This window comes from Lissotriton vulgaris, chromosome 2_1 (assembly GCF_964263255.1).
Source record: "Lissotriton vulgaris chromosome 2_1, aLisVul1.2, whole genome shotgun sequence".
Lineage (NCBI taxonomy): Eukaryota > Metazoa > Chordata > Amphibia > Caudata > Salamandridae > Lissotriton > Lissotriton vulgaris.
This window is the reverse complement of record NC_141687.1, coordinates 1,704,870,939-1,704,890,778: the sequence shown is the minus strand read 5'-3', so window position 1 is coordinate 1,704,890,778 and position 19,840 is coordinate 1,704,870,939. Positions and strand designations below refer to the sequence as shown.

Below are 19,840 nucleotides of genomic sequence, written 5' to 3'. Positions count from 1 at the left end.
TATGGTTTAATCTATTGCAAAAGTATTGGGGGGATATAAGTCCGAAAATTCAAAGAAAACATTTGCAGACTATCAAGGCTTGCTGGTGTTCAACCTTCCACTTGGTTTCGTTCGTATTTTTTTTACATGCAGGGTTTTCATTTGTTACAGTTTTCGTAGTTTTTTTGTTCCTCCTATGTCCACCTTTCAAGTACACTATTGGCAAATGAGGCCCGCGACCCCACATATTTTACTGCCTGTTGAAAGACCTTTTTTAAAAATAATTTTCTATAATGCTGATTTCTTAGTTTTCTTTTATATAGCACGAACTCGACCGGAAAGTATTGGAGTGCACCTGTTACACAAGGGCCCCTACGCACCTTTTAGGTTTACAAAATGACCCCTTCATTTTTGGTAGGCACAGGAGACATTAAGTGATTTGCTCAGAATCACAGGATGACCGGAAGACTCCCTCTAGTTCCAAACTCAGCAGCTCTGGCCGTTATGCCACATCACCACCCAGTGAGTCGCTAAAGTGCATAAAACATTTTGGGAACTGACCCCCAAGTGCAAGGAGTAAGGGAGCAGGGGCAGAAACATAGCTAAAAAACAAAATATTTAGTTTTTTGTTGATCTTTAACATCCCGGTGAAAACATTTAAAGGACTACACTCCGTCTTACTTAAAAAATAAATGTAAGTTAAACGTAGAAATTCACTCTTCTTATGTACACTCCGTTGATTAATGATCACTGCAGTTGTCTGTGTGTAACTAAAGAGTCCCAGAATTTAATTTTTGTTGGCACAGTCCGGCATAGTAACATGTCCATTGAGTGCCAGGAGTTCCCAACCTGCGATAAAACGTTCTGTAAATAGCAAACCTGCCAACTAACACGGCACCAGTGTCACACAATATCCCCTCCCATCACACGGCCACTTGACTTGGTAAGAATCTGATGTTACACAGTGGCAGGGAAGACAAGCTATCCAATGCTTAATTTGTAAAAAAGCAAGTGCCAGCCCCCTCGGCAGGCCGCTGCAGCTTGCATCACCCATTGCCCGTACCAGCGCTGCCCATGACAGAACCAACACAGCTACTAACCATCAAACTCCTACAAGTTGACAATTTAAACTATCCCAGGGACCCATAGCTATAAGAATGACTTGGGCGTCATTAGTACATTTTAATGTGTATTGCACTAATAAACCAACTGATGTTTATAAATAAAACAAAGATAGCCTCCGTGTGGCAGACTGTCATAAGTGCTAACAATTAAGTGCTGGTGCCGAGCAACAGAAACCACTGTCTCAAATTAAACACTGTTTACACCCCATGCACTAAGTGAGTTTCTAATTTGTGTTTTTGAGGCTCTGATCAGTCATTTTCCATTCGCGGGCATAAACTCCCAAGAACGTTGGTGGCAGCCGTAGCAAGTTTTTTTCATTTTTTTTTAAGGTAGGGTGGTTGGTAGGAGGAAGAGGCAGAAGTGCCTCTTAGGCAGCTCCCTCCACACATGGCGATTTTTAGGTCGAGGCTACTGTCTCACTGCGAAGCAGTGGGCGGAGCTGAGATTTTATGACTTCTACTGTGGGGCTTTAACTTGCCTCTCTTCCATTGGCTAGCTTCATAAATGGAGGCTAGCCATTGGAAGAGATGTGTGTCGGGGCTGGAGCAGATTTGTGGGTGTTTCTTGCTTTTTTTGTAGGTGGCTCTGTGTGGGTGGCTCTGTGTGTGTGGGGGTGGCTCTATATGAAGGACTGTGTGGGTGGCTTTGTGTGCGTGGCTCTGTGTGTGGGTGCAAATCCAATAGGTCTCGCATTAGCGAGCGATTAAGCTATTGGATTTGTAAATGACAATGCCATTTATTTATGTTTTGAGAAAAAAAGTCAGGAGCAATGCCAAAAGCTCTAACTTTAACAATGCCAAGACCATTGCATTGTAAATACTTACTTCTGGGACCCAAAGGGTTTTAAGTCCTTTGAGGGGAAGTTTTAAACCAATTTCAGCAGTCGCTTGAGGGAATGATCGCTTCTTGGAATCGTTGTCCATTTTTGTCTCCTTTAAACCATTTTATCCAGACTTTATGAAAGCGTCCCATAATGTAGTGGAAAATTTAGGGCTGATTGTTACATATGGTAATTTAGGACGTCTAAATCTCTGCGGGGGAGGGGGCTCTGACTTGTAATGTGAGCAGCTTTGTAAAGATGTTTTAATGGGCTTGTCCGTGAAAAATAATAGATCTACAAAAAGTGTGGAAAATATGCACCAGTCCCAATTTCAACAGAAAATTCCAAGTTTTTCTATGACCAGCTAAGTAATCATTTATCGGCATGATCCCGTATGTCTTTAGCAATTTTATAAATAACCATACACGCCCGTTAGTTTAATTGGATTTCTTTTTGGCTTTCTCTAGAGTTACCTGAAAACTGGACTGACACCAGAGAAATGTTGTTGGAAGGCATGATATTTCATCTTAAGTATTTGGGAATGACACTGGTTGAGCAGCCCAAGGGAGAGGAGTTATCAGCAACTGCCGTGAAAAGAATTGTAGCAACTGTGAGTATGTGTAACAAAATATGCTAATTTCAGTGTGTCACATTGACTTTCACAAACCAGTATGTTCAAAAAGATATCCAATGGATTAGAAAGGAGGGGTGCACATTCAATACTTTGAGAAAAGTACATGAGGTGATGAGCTGGGGAGAGAACTAGAGGGGAAAATGAGCTGGACCGAGAGTGATGAGCTCAAGAGGTAGAGTACTATTCATGTACGCACTGTAATCCTAATTAGAGCAATAGATACATCAGCATTTTCTTAGTCGGTAAAGTGGTCTGTTTTCTTCCCAATCCCTTACCAATTCTTTTTTTGGAGGCGATTTCTGTTTTCCTTTTGGGGTGACTTTTTCTTTTTTTTTTTAATGTACATTAAAGACCTTTTTTGCGTCTGACTAGACAAAATAGTATTCTGCATAACTTGTGGCCTTTGGCTCCTCTTGGAGTAATTTTCTCACCTATTGCTTTGTGTTGTAGATACATTATTCCTCTTCCTATTGAGTGCTTGCAGATAGGGTGACCAACTGGCACAGGTGCAAATTCCGGTCAGGGAGTGTAAAAATTCAGGACAAAGGGTCAAATTCATTCCAAAATTCAGGACCTAGATTCAGGACAGAAGTACAAACTTGGGGCAAGAGGTCGGGAAAATAGGTACATTTAACAGACCCATCAGAGGAGGTCGCACAATAGTAATTAAGTAAATAAACCACCAACATAAGTAGACCTCAAAATAAGTTTATATTAGGTTGAGACAATGGTGCACCTCACTGTGTCAGTTTTTGGCTACTTTGGTACCCTTTAGACCATCCCCACAGCTGCATCATGGTCCTTCTGCTGTTTGTTATTCTGTGTTATGCTGAACTGGGAGCCACAGATCAAAGTCAGAAAGTGCCAAGAAACACTTCTGACCTAGTGACGCCCCCATTTAAGCAGATCTAGTGGGTCATTTGGCCCATTGTCATTCTTTGTGATAATCCTCCACAGCCCGAATGACAATGGGCCTGTCCACAGTCTGTGCGAGGATGGGCAGTGGCTGCTGCAACCTCTAGAGTTCAAAGAGAAGTGCAAGCTGGCTCAGATTGTCCCAGGGGGTAGCACAGCTGGCTCCCATCTCCAAAATTACAGACCTAAGACATCTGTGAAGGAATCCTAATGGACATGAGCCCCAAATAATGGGCAGTCAGTGAAATGTATGGACGGTTGGTCCTACTTGCAGTGCTATACATGAGGGACCACTTTGCATCTCAAAAGTACACTAAATCCTCCCACAAATCCATTACCTCGGATGCATTTTGTACAGCAAGCTATCACTTTCACACCTGTTATTTTAATGGTTTCATCGGTAACTCCTGTTGGTTTTGCCAATAATAGTTTTTTAGGTCGAGCTATTTACGGCTCTGAACTATTGTAGGGGAAACACTCCTTGAACAAGCGGATTCCTCCCAATGCATGTGATCTATTGAAGCGTGAAGCTTCGCCAGCACGCGCTTGGCCTCACTCACACCCCTTATGCTGGTTCCCTCACCCTCGCTCCCCTGCTCCCCACCTCCGCCTCGCACACCATGCAACAGCTGATGTTGTTGCACCAAGGATATTGTGCTGCAAAAATAAATACTTATAAGGTCCTAAAAGTGAGACCTATTGGCCATGTGATCTACTGAAGTGTGCCGCTCCGCCAGTGCGCGCTTGGCCTCACTCACACTTCATATGCTTGTTCCCTCCCACTCTTGCTCCCCTGCCCCCCCCCACCCGACTTGAAAGGAAGCCTCGCACACCAACATTTGTCTCTTACACCACCAGACATCAAAGGCTGCTGCTCCTCTGCACCCCGCACCCCCCCCACAGCAATGCCGAGAGCTTGTTGCTATTGCCTCGAGTGTCCTTTAGGAGCTGCCCGCGCTTGCTTTGCACTTTGGCCTCCTGCTGCCCCATTGAATACGATGGCGCAGCACAGGCTGGATTACAAACAATAGCCCCAGCACTCAAAGCCATCTGACAAAATAGAGTCCGAAGCAGCACAGGACCAAGCGCAGCCTCTGCTCCTCTTCCAAAACAAATAAACCACATCGCTCGTCGCCACAGCATCGCTCGTCGCCACAGCATCACTCAGCGCCACCATTCAACAACAACTGATTCTAATATGTTCTCTCAATGTTTCAAACTTTATTACAAATGTCACAAAAAGATGTTAATATTTCACTACCGTTCTTGGATTTTCATCACAATAAAATACACTGAACATAATCTTCCCAAAAGTTATTTACAAAAGTTTAAGCTATTGCCATTATAAATTACAATAACTTTTATTTAAGTATTAATTATTTAAAAAAATAAAAGCCGTTATTTATAATAGGTCTATGTCATGTAAATACAACACATGTAGCATTACAAATGCTATAGGTGTCACGTTTGCGAAAGTTAAACTATTGGCATTGTAAATGACAAAGCTATTCCGCTATTTTTAAAACCAAAACATAAATAAAATATTTGTCATTTACAATACCAATAGCTCAAACTTTCCTAATGGCAGACCTATTGCATTGCAAATGCTTGTTCTACTCTGCCAGTGCACTTTTTCTTTTTGTGTCCACTCTATTTTGGGTATAGTTACCCTAATTCTGAGCCCTCTTTGCTTTATCAGTAAAGAAGCTGGTGTGGGGTACTCTAATTCAGTTACCTGATGGTGCCACCAGCCTCCATTCAACTGCTGCGAAGGCACCTCAGAGCAGTTGTCTCTGGGCATAAAGATTGACATTGGCCAGCCAGATATTTTCTGTTGCACCCATGAGCTGATGTGATTTTATGTAGCTTGCAAATTCCAAAATTTTGAGGTCGGAGGGGGAATAGCTCTACCAGCTCCATGGCTGCTGCTGCATGACCAAGTTCTAAACTTTCAGGTATATTCACAATTTGGAAACGGAAGGTATTGACCAGGGTTTAACTTGTGCCGGTTTCCAGGGCTTGGCACCTTCACTTATTTCTTAGGGCACGGTCTAAACACGCTATGTTGGATCACAAAGTTCAGTGTCTCCCTGGAGGAGAGCTGATATGCCTTCCTGGGTTTAGTGTTGCCTGATTGGTCTAGATTCATGCATGAAATATTTAGATATGTACTCTGTGGCCATCTACCTTTTCATGATGCACACTGACACACCGTCAAACTGTCTGGATGAGGTCCGTGCTACATGACTAACTGCAATCAAGGTAGCGCTAGTGCGATACCAATGACTGCGTATAAATAAATAGCCTGCCCCGTCCCTCCTTGCTGTTGACTCGTCAAGTGTTTCCTCCCGAGTGAGTCTGACCAATGAAGATCAGTGTCCTCCCACTTTCGCCTGCGTGCTGCACAGCTGAGTGCTAGTCAGTCGACTCAAGATCAAGCAGCGTGTCGTACAGTAGCCAGCAGGAAGCCTATAATTAAAACCAAAAGGCACGGAGGCAGTAAGTAAATAATTAAATTTTTGGTAACATGCACCAGCGTGAAGCAAGTAAGCCATGTTTAATGGTTGAGGTACGTCATGTGCCTCAAAATGCAACCTTCTATCTTGTTTTTATGTAAAAGTAGCATATTGTAGTTACCAATGAAGTGGGTTACCCAGTAACTGAGCCACGAGAATAGTTCAGGGAACATTTTAAACTAGGTGTGAAGAACTCTCCCCAGAGCAGGCTTTGTTCCTGGCCTCAGTGAAGGCTTTCACCTCAAGAGGTTCGAAACTGGTCTATGGTGGGTGGCTGGTCGAGACCAGTTAGTAAACGCACTAGTAGTCTGTAGGTTTTCATGAGGCACACCTGGATGAATGTATTAATCAATCCAGCACTGACATCAGTGGGGTTTATTAAGATGCAGTGTTTGGTACCAAACACTTTGTCGTACAGTTAAGCTGTCATTTAGCTAGGTAACTCATATTCGCTAGTGTCCAGTCCATGCATGCATCGTGGCTTCCCTGTACGCTCGAAATGTCCAAAGAGTAACTTTGGTATCCCGGGACCACATCATTCATGTGTGTATATGCCCAACATGGGTGTAGTTCTCCCTGTGTTCTGGCTGTAAGGTTTGCCGTAGGAGTGACTTAACTATACCACATGAAGTGTTTTGCTGGCATGGAACACTGGTGTGCCATGGCGACTCTTCGTTTTTTCTCTGCACTAAGACACGGAGGCTGCAATGCCAGTTTGCACAAGCTTGGTGAGGGGTCCCTTAGGGAGGCACAATTTGTGCTGCAGCCCTTATGGGCCCTTTTTGTTCTAAGGCCTTGGGTACTCTGGGTACTAACTACGGACTCACAAGGATCCTAAAGGGGTGCAAATTTTGGAACAATGGTACAGTTGGGGAATGAACGCGATTGCTGGGGACCTGGTTAGCAGAGACACACTAAACTCAGTCAAAGTTGCACCAGATACCAGTGAAAAAGGGCCGAGGGGTTTATCATGTCAGAAGGGGCACTTTCGTACAGGATCCCATAGAGTTAATAATTCAAGAGGTAGAGGCAAGGGTAGTTCCCCCCCCCCCCCCCCCCTCAAAAAGGAGCTACACCCACCACCGAATAAGGACTTCTTCTATTACGGCCTAACCATATAACACCGATCGAAGGATGGTTACAAGATGTTCTACTCGCACACTTGGCCCCTAGCCAACATGGCTAATGTACGGAGCTCATTACCACACCTCACAACAATTTACCTTGCAAAACACAGGTGATCATTGTAACATCAAATAATACTCAAATAGTAGGTCCTATCTTCCCACCATAAAGGAGATGTATAGCCCATCCATATAAATCACCAGTGTACACAAGCGCACTCACTATACTTCCTATGACTCAAAAAGGACTGCTTATTACTGCCAATTCTGGACCTCTGGTCCCTAAACCCATTCATCCTGTCGGAGCACTTACACACTGACTCTACAGGATGTAATCCCACTTCTCCAATAGGGCAACTTTATGGCTACACTAGACCTAAAGAACTCCTATTTTCACGTACTGATACATCCAACATATCTCAGGATTGTTACATTTGGGGTGACTACTGCACCTTGGGGATTAACAAAATTCCTTGTAGTGCAATGCCTAAATATAGAAAGTCCATGTAGTCCCATATTTGGATGATTGGCTCATCGAAGCAGACACTCTTTAACTGCGTCATGACCACACGTCGTCGTAGATCTTCTGCATTGCTTCGGGTTCACCATCAATTCCACAAAGTCCCACCTTCAACACCTACAGATCCATACTTAGCTATGGGCTATTTTAGTACGGCCAGGATCCAGTCATTCCAGGCGTTAAAACCCCTGTCTCAACCAAATCGGCAATTAATTCAGGACAGTCATGTGCCTCTTGGGCATGATGTCCTCCTGCATTGGCATAGTACCTCATGTATGACTGCATGCCTCCATTGCAGCAATGCTTGGCTCAACAGTGGTCTTAGACAGGGGTCACTGAGAAGATCTAGTGTTGCTAGGCTGCCGCACTCTTCACTCTCTGCAGTGGTGTAACACCAACAACCTATTACAGGGGCAGCCTTTCCTTTATGCTGTTGTGAGTGCACACTTACAGGATCTCACAGTACAGAGCTTGTGAGAGACTAAATACATGGGTCTCCCCATCAATTATCTAGTGCTTCAAGCTGTTCATATAGCTTTGAACGTTTTCCTACCTCACATAATCAGCCCAGTTCTAGCAACAGATGACAGCCATGTACTACCTACAGAAGCAAAGGGGTGGCAGACACGTTCTCCACAACTGTCTCACTATTTGCAGACCATTTAGTGCTTGGCTCTGTCACAACAGCCACCTGTTAACTTCCAGGTATAGACGGAGACTTGTTGCAGCATCCTCCTGAGGAGGACAGCAAAATCAAAGTGTAAACTCCACCCGCAAGTCCTCCTCCAATACTTGTGCAAATGGTGCTTTCCCCTTAAGTACCCCTTGTTTGCAACCACGCTCAATGTCAAATGCCCAAAATTCCCCTCCAGGTTCCTAACAACCCCCCTCCCCCACCACCCACCCCAATCCAGCAGCAATGCAATATTGATGATTTGGTCCGGTTCACTTGCCTATGCAAGTCCTCCTCTCGCTCTCCTTCCATTTCTGGCTCGGAAGCTCCAGCAAATGTCTCACTCTCATATTAGGAGCTCCCGCATGGTCTCGCCAGACCTGGCTCACAACTTAATATTACCTCTATAGTTCCCCACAAGAAGCTCCCCAGCAGGTTGGACCTTCTCACTCAGAACCATGGCCATGGAGAGATCTGGCAACCAGATCCCAAATCTACCAACCTAGTGATCTGGCTTCTAAGTTCATAGTTTGGATACCTCACTTTCCTACCGGAGTGCTTGACCATTCTCAAGAAAGCCCATAGGCCTACCACTTGAGCATGCTATGCAGCCAGATTGATTTGTATGCTATTGTTTCAAGCAAATTAACTTTTAATGTAATGGTGTAAAACATTGTCTATGTCCAGATCTCTGGTCTAGCATTCACCTCCATACAGTTACATTTGTCTGCAGTCGCTGCCGATCTTACATGGGCAACAGATTTCTTAATTAAAAAATCCCAGTAATTAAGGCCTTTGTGGAAGGTCTTAAAGAAGTAGTTCCTCTTTGAGTTCCTCCTGTACCCCCATGGAATCTTAACATTGTCCTTGCACAACTCATGCTCCCTCCATTTGAGCCCCTTCATACCTGCCCCTTCACTTTCTGTCTTGAAAGATGGCATTTTAAATTTGCATTACCTCACTCCCAGATGTTGGTGAGCTTCAGGCATTAACCTTGGAGGAACCCCTCTTCCAACTCATGACAGGGTTGTCCTCCACACCAACCTCCAATTCCTTTCAAAGGTCCTCTCACTTCTACTTCAATAGTTGACTCCCCCCCCCCCCCCCCCCCCCCCCCCAACAAGACACTGCTGCGTAAAGAGCTCTACATACATTGTATGTCAATAGAGCCCTTATGCACTGAATTGATGGTGCAAAGACTTATAGAAAGACTCCACTTTTTGTAGCTTTCTCACCGCATCAAAGGCCGGGCATTGTCTGGTGAATAGGTGTGCATTCAAACTTCGTGTACTAAAGCCAAAAGAACTGTACCTACACTTCCTACAGGACACTACTTTAAAGGAAGGAGCTTCTGTGGCCTTAATAAGAGATCTTAGATTAGCTGACCTATTTGAAGCGGCTACATTGTCTACACCACACACTTGTACTAAACCGTACAGTGTGGATGTTCTAGTACGCAAACCAGTTAATGTGTCAGGCACTGCTAAATACACTTTTCCAAACTACTGCAACACCAACAGGTTGGCCACCGCTTCTGAAGAGGACTGCTTTAACCCCTTCGACGCTCATGACGAGCTGGGCTCGTCATGGCGTAGCCTCCTCGCACGCTGATGACGAGCCCAGCTCGTCACGTAACATGCGCTTTTGAATATCTCAGCGCAGGAGCAGAATTCCACTAGCGCGGATGCGGTTAAGGTCTGTGCAAAGCATGCATATCTACAGCAGCACATGCCTCACACTGAATGTTATTTACCCTTTAAGCGTCTATTCCGGCATGTAGATCTGTAGATTCACAATCACCCACCAGTGCTTAATCTGTAAGAAAAAAAGAATTCTGTCAGGGCTCTTGTCAGGCGGCCACTGCAGCTTGCACCATGCATTGCCTCTGCCATGCCGCCACAGATTGTAACACAACAACTAGCCCTCACACTCCTAAAAGTCTGACAATTCTGACTATCTCAGGCCCCCAAATTTATAAGAATGGCTTGGGTGGCAGGGAAAAGTATATTTGATTAAAAAATAACTGTTGTGGATCTATCTAAATTAGCCAGAAAGCGCCACTTTGTGGCTGACTGTCACAAGCTCTGGTGTTAACAATTTAAGTACCAGTAACTACTGGCTCAAATTAAGCACTGGCGCCCACACTCCTCCCCAGATACCTGTGGCCATTGCAGTTTCTTTTCTCTTGTATGCATGGACAGTTCTTTACTTACCACTTGCTTTCACACTCCACTCTCACCCACCTTGCGGGAAAACAATCTAACAATGGAGTCTATGCTCACCATCATCCAGAGGAGTCCCTCTACGTAAGGACTTGAAAGACTTCTTTGAAGAAAAACAATTTGCACACATCCGGATCCAATACTAGATGGCAGGAGTATGCAAAGCATGCCTTGTAGTGCTATATTCACATGAACAGATGCTTGCAGGGTAAGTAACCTATTCCAGGGATGGGGAATTCCTATAGTCCGATGCCCAGAACATATTGTTGGGGGTCAGGGGCAACAAGTTTTAATGTGAATTTTGTCCTTGGGACAAGCAGGCCCAACCCCTGCAGCACAAACCCTTTGGCTGCCAGTTTGCAGTACCACATTAAGGATCAGCAAAGGGCACTGCCTGCTGTTAAGGTAATATTTGTGTGCATATGTTGTGTGCATATTTTAATTCTGTTCGAACTTGTATGTTCGAGGCATATGGGCTGCAGATGGTACATTATGAATAGATCGCCATCTGGTGTTGGGCTCGGATGATTGCACTTTGTTTTTCTCTTGGAGAGTCTTTTGTATGTTGGTGACTCCTCCCTTAGTTGGTAGTGCGCATGGGCATCGGCTCCATCCTTAGATTGTTTTTTTCCGCCATCGGGTTCGGATGAAGATCGAGACGCTCCAGATCAACTTCAGAAGAAAGTGATTTTTTGGCGCGTATTCCCTTTCCAATTCGACGGTATTGTTAGCGAACGCGTTCTTTTCCATTCCGACGCGTTACAAATTCAAAATAGAAGAGAAAAACTTGGATCTACGTCGAAGAACAGGAGACCTTTCTCGACGCAGTCAAGCCCGGAGTCCATGGAAAGGACTCCATTCAAAAATTGTCCATCGTGTGGTGCTAAGTTCCCACACAAGGACCTACACGAGGTGTGCAACCTCGGTCTATCGCCTGAACACGAATCCAGGGACTGCGAAGCCTGCGCAGCATTCTCCTCCAAGCTAACGATTAGAAATCGTCGAGCACGAAGACACGAGGCTTCCAGAATGCAGGCGGAGGCAATCCCGGAGCTGTTCGGAGACGAACAAATCGAGGAAGAAGAGGACCAGTCGGGGTCGGAAGGGGACCAGTCGGAGGTTGAAGAACTCTTCGAGCAACAAACCGTGAGTGACGACGTCCCCTTACCGAAAAACCGACCCCGTGCGGTAACGACCCCGCCCTCGGGCCCGGTCAAACCGCTGAAAAAAGTTTCCGACGCCCCGCCTTCGGGCCCGGCAACGAAACCGAAACTGAAACCGAAACACTCGGAATCCCACCACGTCGGATCCGAGAAAAGGGCGTCATCGACTTCGACACCGAGGCTGCATACAAAGGAGAGCTCGGTATCGAAACATTCCATGTCGAAAAAGAAATATGATGTATCGCCCAAAAGACACTCGATACCCAAAAAGTCGGAATCGAGCAGACATTCGGTGTCAAACAGAAAGATCTGAAGATCGAAAACAAAAACAGCTCTCGGAACCAGGACCCTCGGTACCGATTCAAGAGCAACAAACAGATCCCAAACAAAAGATCTTGTTTATTGACCCACAGACTGGGAAAGTGGTCACGAAGAAGAGAAAGAGTGAACAGTCAGAAGATAAACCTCTTCCTTCAAAAAAGAGAACAATGGGGACGAACATAACTCCTCCTGCTTCTCCTCGTCCTAGAGACACACCCTCTTCTCCTATTCCTCACAATAGGCCACATATTCCTACACCCTCCACACCAAGACCAGCTACACCTCAATCAGATGTAGACAGTGATATAGGGGAGGGAGAACCTCAAGGGGATGACGAATCTATCCAAGATGAGGAAGATCCATGGGAAAATTACAATGTAGGGTCAGATGAGGACAACGACCCAGAGCTATACCCCTCAAAGCCTTCACCACCTGATGATAACACAGGTTTTGTGCAGCTCATTAATAGGGCAGCAAAATATCACAAACTAGATATGCACACAGAACCTCAAATAGAGGATTTCTTGTTAGAGACTCTACCTAATGCACAGAGAACATCAGGTACTCTTCCTATGCTAAAGGGTCTTCTCACTCACACAGAAGAAATATTCGAAAACCCAGTGAGAGCCAGGGTGTTAAACCCAAGAATCGATAAGAAATACAAAGCGGCTCCAAAGGACCCAATATTTATTAGAGGGCATGTACCTCTAGACTCGCTGGTGGTCTCAAACGCTCGTAAAAGAGCAAACTCATTATCTACAGGAGAGGCTCCGCCACCAGATAAAGAGTCGAAGTTAATAGATGCATCAGGCAAAAGAGTAGCATCACAGGCAGCGAATAGCTGGCGTATAGCTAATACACAAGCACTACTCGCACGTTACGACAGGGCACATTACGATGAGCTAGAAAAACTTCTCACACATCTTCCAAAAGAACATCAGAAGAAGGCAGACCAATTAATACAGGAAGGTAAAATAATAACCAATACTTCCATTAAGTGTGCATTAGACGCAGCAGACACTGCAGCAAGGTCTATTAACACTAGTGTCATGCTAAGAAGACACGCATGGCTTAGAATCTCAGGATTCAAACAAGAAGTTCAAACAGCCCTACTGAACAGACCATTTGATCAGAAGACATTGTTTGGTTCAAGTACAGACGAGACATTAGAAAAGATGAAGAAAGATACGGAAACGGCTAAGTCAATGGGAGCATTGCAACAGCCAACGCACAGAGGTTCCTTTCGTAGATCCACCTATAGAGGGGGCTCAAAAAACACAGGAACAAATCAGCAATCCACATCTTTCACACCAACATCACCCAGAGGTAATTCAAGAGGTAATTACAGAGGTAACAACAATAAGGGTAGAGGCCGCGGAAATAATAACAACCGCAACGCCTCAACACCAAAACAGTGACTTCATAGATCTCCCCCCAGACCACATAACACCGGTCGGGGGATGTCTATCACAGTTCCTACCTGTCTGGGAAAACATCACGTCAGACAAGTGGGTGAGACAAATTATCCAACATGGTTATTGCCTAGAACTCACAGCTACCCCACCAAACATCCCCCCCCAAACAGCGTCCAATGAGTCAGGATCATCTGACATTGTTAAGAGAAGAAGTGCTAGCACTTCTACAAAAGCATGCAATAGAGAAGGTCCCAAAGGATCAACAAGGAACAGGAGTATACTCTCTATACTTCCTGATCCCCAAAAAGGACGGGTCCCTACGACCAATATTAGACCTCAGACCTCTCAATGCTTACATAAATTCGGAACACTTCCACATGGTCACGCTCCAACAAGTACTCCCTTTACTGAAGAAAGGGGACTTTCTTTCTACACTGGATCTAAAAGACGCTTACTTTCATATCCCAATTCACAAAGCCCACAGAAAATACCTAAGGTTTGTGTTAGAAGGACAACACTACCAGTTCAAGGTCCTTCCGTTCGGTGTCACAACAGCACCGAGAGTTTTCACAAAATGCCTAGCTGTGGTGGCAGCACACCTAAGAAGACAACAAATACATGTCTTCCCATACTTGGACGATTGGCTAATAAAGGCCAAATCAAAGGAGGAATGTCTTCACAACACACAGAAGACAATTCAACTGCTGCACCACCTAGGGTTTACGGTGAACTACAAAAAATCACACCTGCAACCAAACCAGATCCAGCAATACCTGGGGGCTACAGTAGACACAGAAAAGGCAATAGCATACCCCAACCCAATCAGAGTACAGACAATGGTCGGGTTAATACAAAGATTTCAACCACAACACTCACTACCAGCACGAGTGTTTATGCAACTATTAGGCATGATGTCCTCTTGCATACTGCTAATACCACATGCCAGACTACAAATGCGCCCACTACAAGAGTGTCTAGCGACACAGTGGAATCAGGCTCAAGGTCAGATTACAGATCTGGTGTTGGTAAACGACCGGACGTATCGCTCTCTGAAGTGGTGGAACACAGAAAACATTTCCAAAGGACGGTCGTTCCTAGAGCCAATTCCACAAGTAATAATAACAGCGGACGCATCGCTCTCCGGATGGGGAGCGCATATGGACAAATACACAGTACAGGGGAAGTGGAGTGCGCAGCAAAAGAAACTGCACATCAACTACCTGGAACTATTAGCAATATTTCTAGCACTAAAAGCTTTCCAAATGCAAATAACAAACAAGGCAGTCCTGATCAGAACAGACAACATGACTGCAATGTATTATATTCAAAAACAGGGGGGGACACACTCTCTCCAACTGTCCAAACTAGCACAGGACATATGGAGATGGGCCATTCCTCAAAAAATCTACCTGTTAGCGGAACACCTACCAGGAATTCAAAATCAAATAGCAGACATCCTAAGCAGACAGTCAGAACAAGTTCACGAATGGGAACTGCACGACCAAATACTACAGCCATTCTTCCAAAAATGGGGGAAACCAGAGATAGATCTGTTTGCAAATCATCAGAACGCAAAATGCAAACAATTCGCATCCAGGTACCCACACCAAAGGTCCCAGGGCAATGCACTGTGGATAAATTGGTCCAACAAATTTGCTTACGCGTTCCCTCCTCTACCACTAATTCCATTACTGGTGAGGAAACTGCAGCAACACTCAATGACAATGATACTAGTGGCACCCACGTGGGCAAGACAGCCGTGGTTCACCACGCTGCTACAACTCTCACAAGTACCACATCAAAAGCTAAGGTTATTACCCATGCATCTTACACAGAACCATGGAGAAATAATGCACCCAGATCCCAAACAACTGAACCTAGCGATCTGGCTCCTGAGGTCATAGAGTTTGGGTATTTAGATTTACCACCAGAATGCATGGAAATCATTAAACAGGCAAGACGTCCTACCACCAGAGCATGCTATGCAGCAAAATGGAAGAGGTTTGCTATACACTGTAACAGTAAGCACATCAACCCTCTGGACGCATCCACTAAACAAATCATTTGCTATTTATTACACTTACAGCAATGTAATCTAGCATATACCTCTATTAGGGTTCACCTAGCAGCCATAGCGGCGTACCTACAAAACAGGCAACACCTGTCACTGTTTAAAGTACCAGCAATTAAAGCTTTCATGGAAGGACTCAAAAGAGTCATTCCACCAAGAAGACCACCTTCCCCAGTCTGGAATCTCAACATAGTGCTTACCAGACTAATGGGGCCACCCTTTGAACCTATGCATAGGTGTGAAATACAATTCCTCACATGGAAGGTGGCCTTCCTCATAGCTATCACGTCACTTAGAAGAGTAAGTGAACTGCAGGCTTTTACGATTCAAGAACCATTTATGCAGCTACACCAAAATAAAGTGGTTCTTAGAACAAACCCAAAATTCTTACCAAAGGTTATCTCAGCATTCCACATCAATCAGTCAGTGGAATTACCGGTTTTCTTTCCAAAACCACAAACAGTAGCGGAAAGAGCCCTACATACACTGGATGTTAGGAGGGCCATATTGTACTATATAGAGAGAACACAAACTTTCAGAAAGACAAAACAGCTATTTGTTGCGTTTTCTCCCACACATAAAGGCAATCCCATCTCCAAAGCGGGCATTGCAAGATGGATTGTAAAATGCATTCAAATATGCTACTTAAAGGCAAAGAGAACATTAACTGTTCCTCCTAGAGCTCACTCTACACGTAAACTAGGAGCATCTATGGCATTTCTGGGAAACATTCCACTAGATGACATATGCAAAGCGGCTACCTGGGTTACACCGCACACTTTCACAAAACACTATTGTGTTGATGTGCACGCAACACAACAAGCTAGAGTGGGACAAGCAGTATTAAAAACATTGTTTCAGACAGTTGCAACAGACACGGGCGACCACCGCTAGGGAGAGAACTGCTGTATAGTCTATTCATAATGTACCATCTGCAGCCCATATGCCTCGAACGGAATATGCTACTTACCAGTATGCATCTGTTCTTGGCATAGAGGGCTGCAGAGTGGTACATGCCCTCCCAGCCTCCCCGGAAACCTGTGTCTGTTCCAACATTATCTTATTTAGATACACTTACATGGGCACTCTTATCTGTATTCTACGATACTACTCCATCTAACCCTACTATGGCAAAACAATCTAAGGATGGAGCCGATGCCCATGCGCACTACCAACTAAGGGAGGAGTCACCAACATACAAAAGACTCTCCAAGAGAAAAACAAAGTGCAATCATCCGAGCCCAACACCAGATGGCGATCTATTCATAATGTACCACTCTGCAGCCCTCTATGCCAAGAACAGATGCATACTGGTAAGTAGCATATTCCTTATGGTTCATTGAGAGCCTTTATTAGGCTGAGCGCTCTCAGTAAATGTAAGTTTGGATTGCACTGCTGACCGTGGTTCCAGTATAAAAATATGGACACGGTTTCAAAGTTTAGCAATATGAGGCTATGCATAATGATCCCAGAATGCTCTCTGATTAGATGCAAATATTTGCAGAAGTTTGAAAGCAAGATTACTGGATTTTTTTTTGCTTCCAATATAAAATGTTCCTAAAAAATGAAAGTAGGAAAAGTTTTTTGGTAAACTACTGTAAAATTTCAGGTACCATTTCTTTGCAGCATCATTTAGTAAAATGTGGTGATGCATGCTAGTATTTCCCCAAAATATTCATTGCAGCATCATTTAGTAAAATGTGGTGATGCATGCTAGTATTTCCCCAAAATATTCATTGCAGCATAGTTTAGTAAAATGTGGTGATGCAGGCTGGTATTTCCCCAAAATATTCATTGCAGCATCATTTAGTAAAATGTGGTGATGCATGCTAGTATTTCCCCAAAATATTCATTGCAGCATCGTTTAGTAAAATGTGGTGATGCAGGCTAGTATTTCCCCAAAATATTCATTGCAGCATCGTTTAGTAAAATGTGGTGATGCAGGCTAGTATTTCCCCAAAATATTCATTGCAGCATCATTTAGTAAAATGTGGTGATGCATGCTAGTATTTCCCCAAAATATTCATTGCGGCATCGTTTAGTAAAATGTGGTGATGCAGGCTAGTATTTCCCCAAAATATTCATTGCAGCATCATTTAGTAAAATGTGGTGATGCATGCTAGTATTTCCCCAAAATATTCATTGCAGCATCGTTTAGTAAAATGTGGTGATGCAGGCTAGTATTTCCCCAAAATATTCATTGCAGCATCATTTAGTAAAATGTGGTGATGCAGGCTAGTATTCCCCAAAATATTCATTGCAGCATTATTTAGTAAAATGTGCGGATGGATGCTAGTATTTCCCCAAAATATTCATATTGGAAAATCAGTGTAACTAGTAGTTTCAATAACATTTTGGGAAACTTAAAAATAAACAACCATTGGCAAAGCCAGTAGGTCTGAAATGGTGGTCGGCTTTTTAGTTTTGGCTATGCATGACTTGTTTTAGCATGGCTTTTGTGAAACCTGATTTTAGTGAGCGCTGCCAGACCCTCACCGTTATAACAAGCATTGGCAAAATCAAAAATTGTTTTTGGTCTCAAAAAAGCACCCACTGCCACATTAGTTACTGGCACTGAACAAAACTACTTTGTGTTCCGTATGCTCCTTGTGAAATAGCAGAATGCTGTCACTCACTGTGAAGCCAGCCGATACAGAGAGAATTAAAAAGAAAACACAAAAGGTCCTGGTTAACGCCAGACCCAATTAGGGGCCCATTTATTGAAGAAAGTCTCAAAAGTGCACCCTTGTTATCTTGCATTAAGGGCAGCTATATGGCTTTTGTGAATTCCCAAGAATTTACAGCAGCAGGGCAAGAAATAGTACTCAGAGAAAATATTTGTGAACTGCATTTTGTATGAGCAAATATGCATGTGTAGATTTGCTCCTGCAAAAACCGGAGTGCTTGCAAGTTTATTTTCCCTCAAACCATTTTTTCCAAACTCTGGAAGGTTTGTCTGCCATTGTCAGGAGTACATTTTCAACATTTCTCAGTATTGGAAAATATTAGATAAGAGTTGTTGAAAACCCTTAAAACATGCAAGTTAGTAGGTTTGCACAGACTCAAAAGGACATTCAAACCCTTGAACTATTGCTTACCACTACCTTCAGTCTCAGTATGAAGATCTGTGGAAACATAGCAACATCAAGGGATTGCTAGTATTCAAACAAAACTATGGTATGAGCCCTGGAATAATAAGAGGTTATATAGGAGCTCTTTTATAATGCGATTGCTGCCATAATTTGTTGCCGCACAACATGGCACAAAAGGGACCAGTGGATTTTGTTACATGACCAGTAGATTTATGAAGCAACCTGCCCCATGGACAAGTGGATATTTTAATAAATTCCACACCCCTGCTATTCCTTCTGGTAGACCCTAATGCAGATTCCTGACCAATCCTCCCTGGTCTGTGAACTGGACTCCAAATCCATTAATAGATTCCCAAGTCTAGGAGTCTGCTCATTGTTGACGATTAGGGCGCTGTATCTGGGGGCGCAGAGAACCTAGATAGCAACTGACTGCACACAGGAGTGGCTCTCCTATAGGCTTTGCATGTCTCTTCCGGAGAAGAACGGTGTCCATGCAGAGCTGCATGGCACCATGTACCAATGCACAGAGTTACTGCGGGAAAAGTTTCCGGATCCAGTCTCGCACCAAGGAATATTCAAAAGTGAGTAATTATAAGCTCATGATTTAACTCTTAGTGATGTGTTTAGAAATTGGGGTTCTCGTTGACAGGTATGCACCTTGTCCAAGCAGGAACTATGCTAGTCAGTTATAAACACACTAAATTAACCTGTGCACACCCTCTACTCTTCAATCCCTCCATTATCCTATTCATTGCAACTAACCGACTCATGGCCACCACTCATAACACAATTCACTAACTAACCCACCATTTATCCTTTTTGGGTTCCAGAGTAGCGTGCTACGCAGTTAAAACTGATTCCACACCTGGTTATACTATTAAAACTTTATTGAACAAATCCAAATAGTAGAACTGGCGACATGAATTTTTTAAGAATGGACTATAAAATAGTGCTGAAAGTGCCAGCCAGCGGTATCTGGCCACAGTAGATGGGGTAAAATTCAAATGTTCAGGCTTACCATGATGGAGTACGGGTCCGATACAGTCCTAGATAAATCAGCTGAAGTGTCACCTCGTTTTGTGCCAAGATTCCTGTATGCACGGAAGACTTTTCCAAGGAGAACATCTCCGATTGGTGTGGCACGAAGAGCCACCAGGCGTCTCAGACAGGCTGGAGCTACGCATTTGCGACAGACAATACTTGCTGTGCAGAGACCAACTTACACTGGCTTGTGCTGATCCTTTGGGCGA

At 44.1% G+C, this 19,840-nt stretch overlaps 1 protein-coding gene across 1 annotated transcript in view; it reads left to right on the top strand.

Moving 5' to 3' along the window:
• The window catches only part of LDLRAP1 (low density lipoprotein receptor adaptor protein 1), a 331,488-nt gene that overhangs the window by 102,953 nt on the left and 208,695 nt on the right, over window positions 1–19,840 (top strand). Inside the window, exon 2 of the mRNA XM_086957685.1 lies at window positions 2,392–2,534. Coding sequence (XP_086813811.1) covers window positions 2,392–2,534 — 143 coding nt within the window. The remainder of the gene's footprint in view (window positions 1–2,391; window positions 2,535–19,840) is intronic.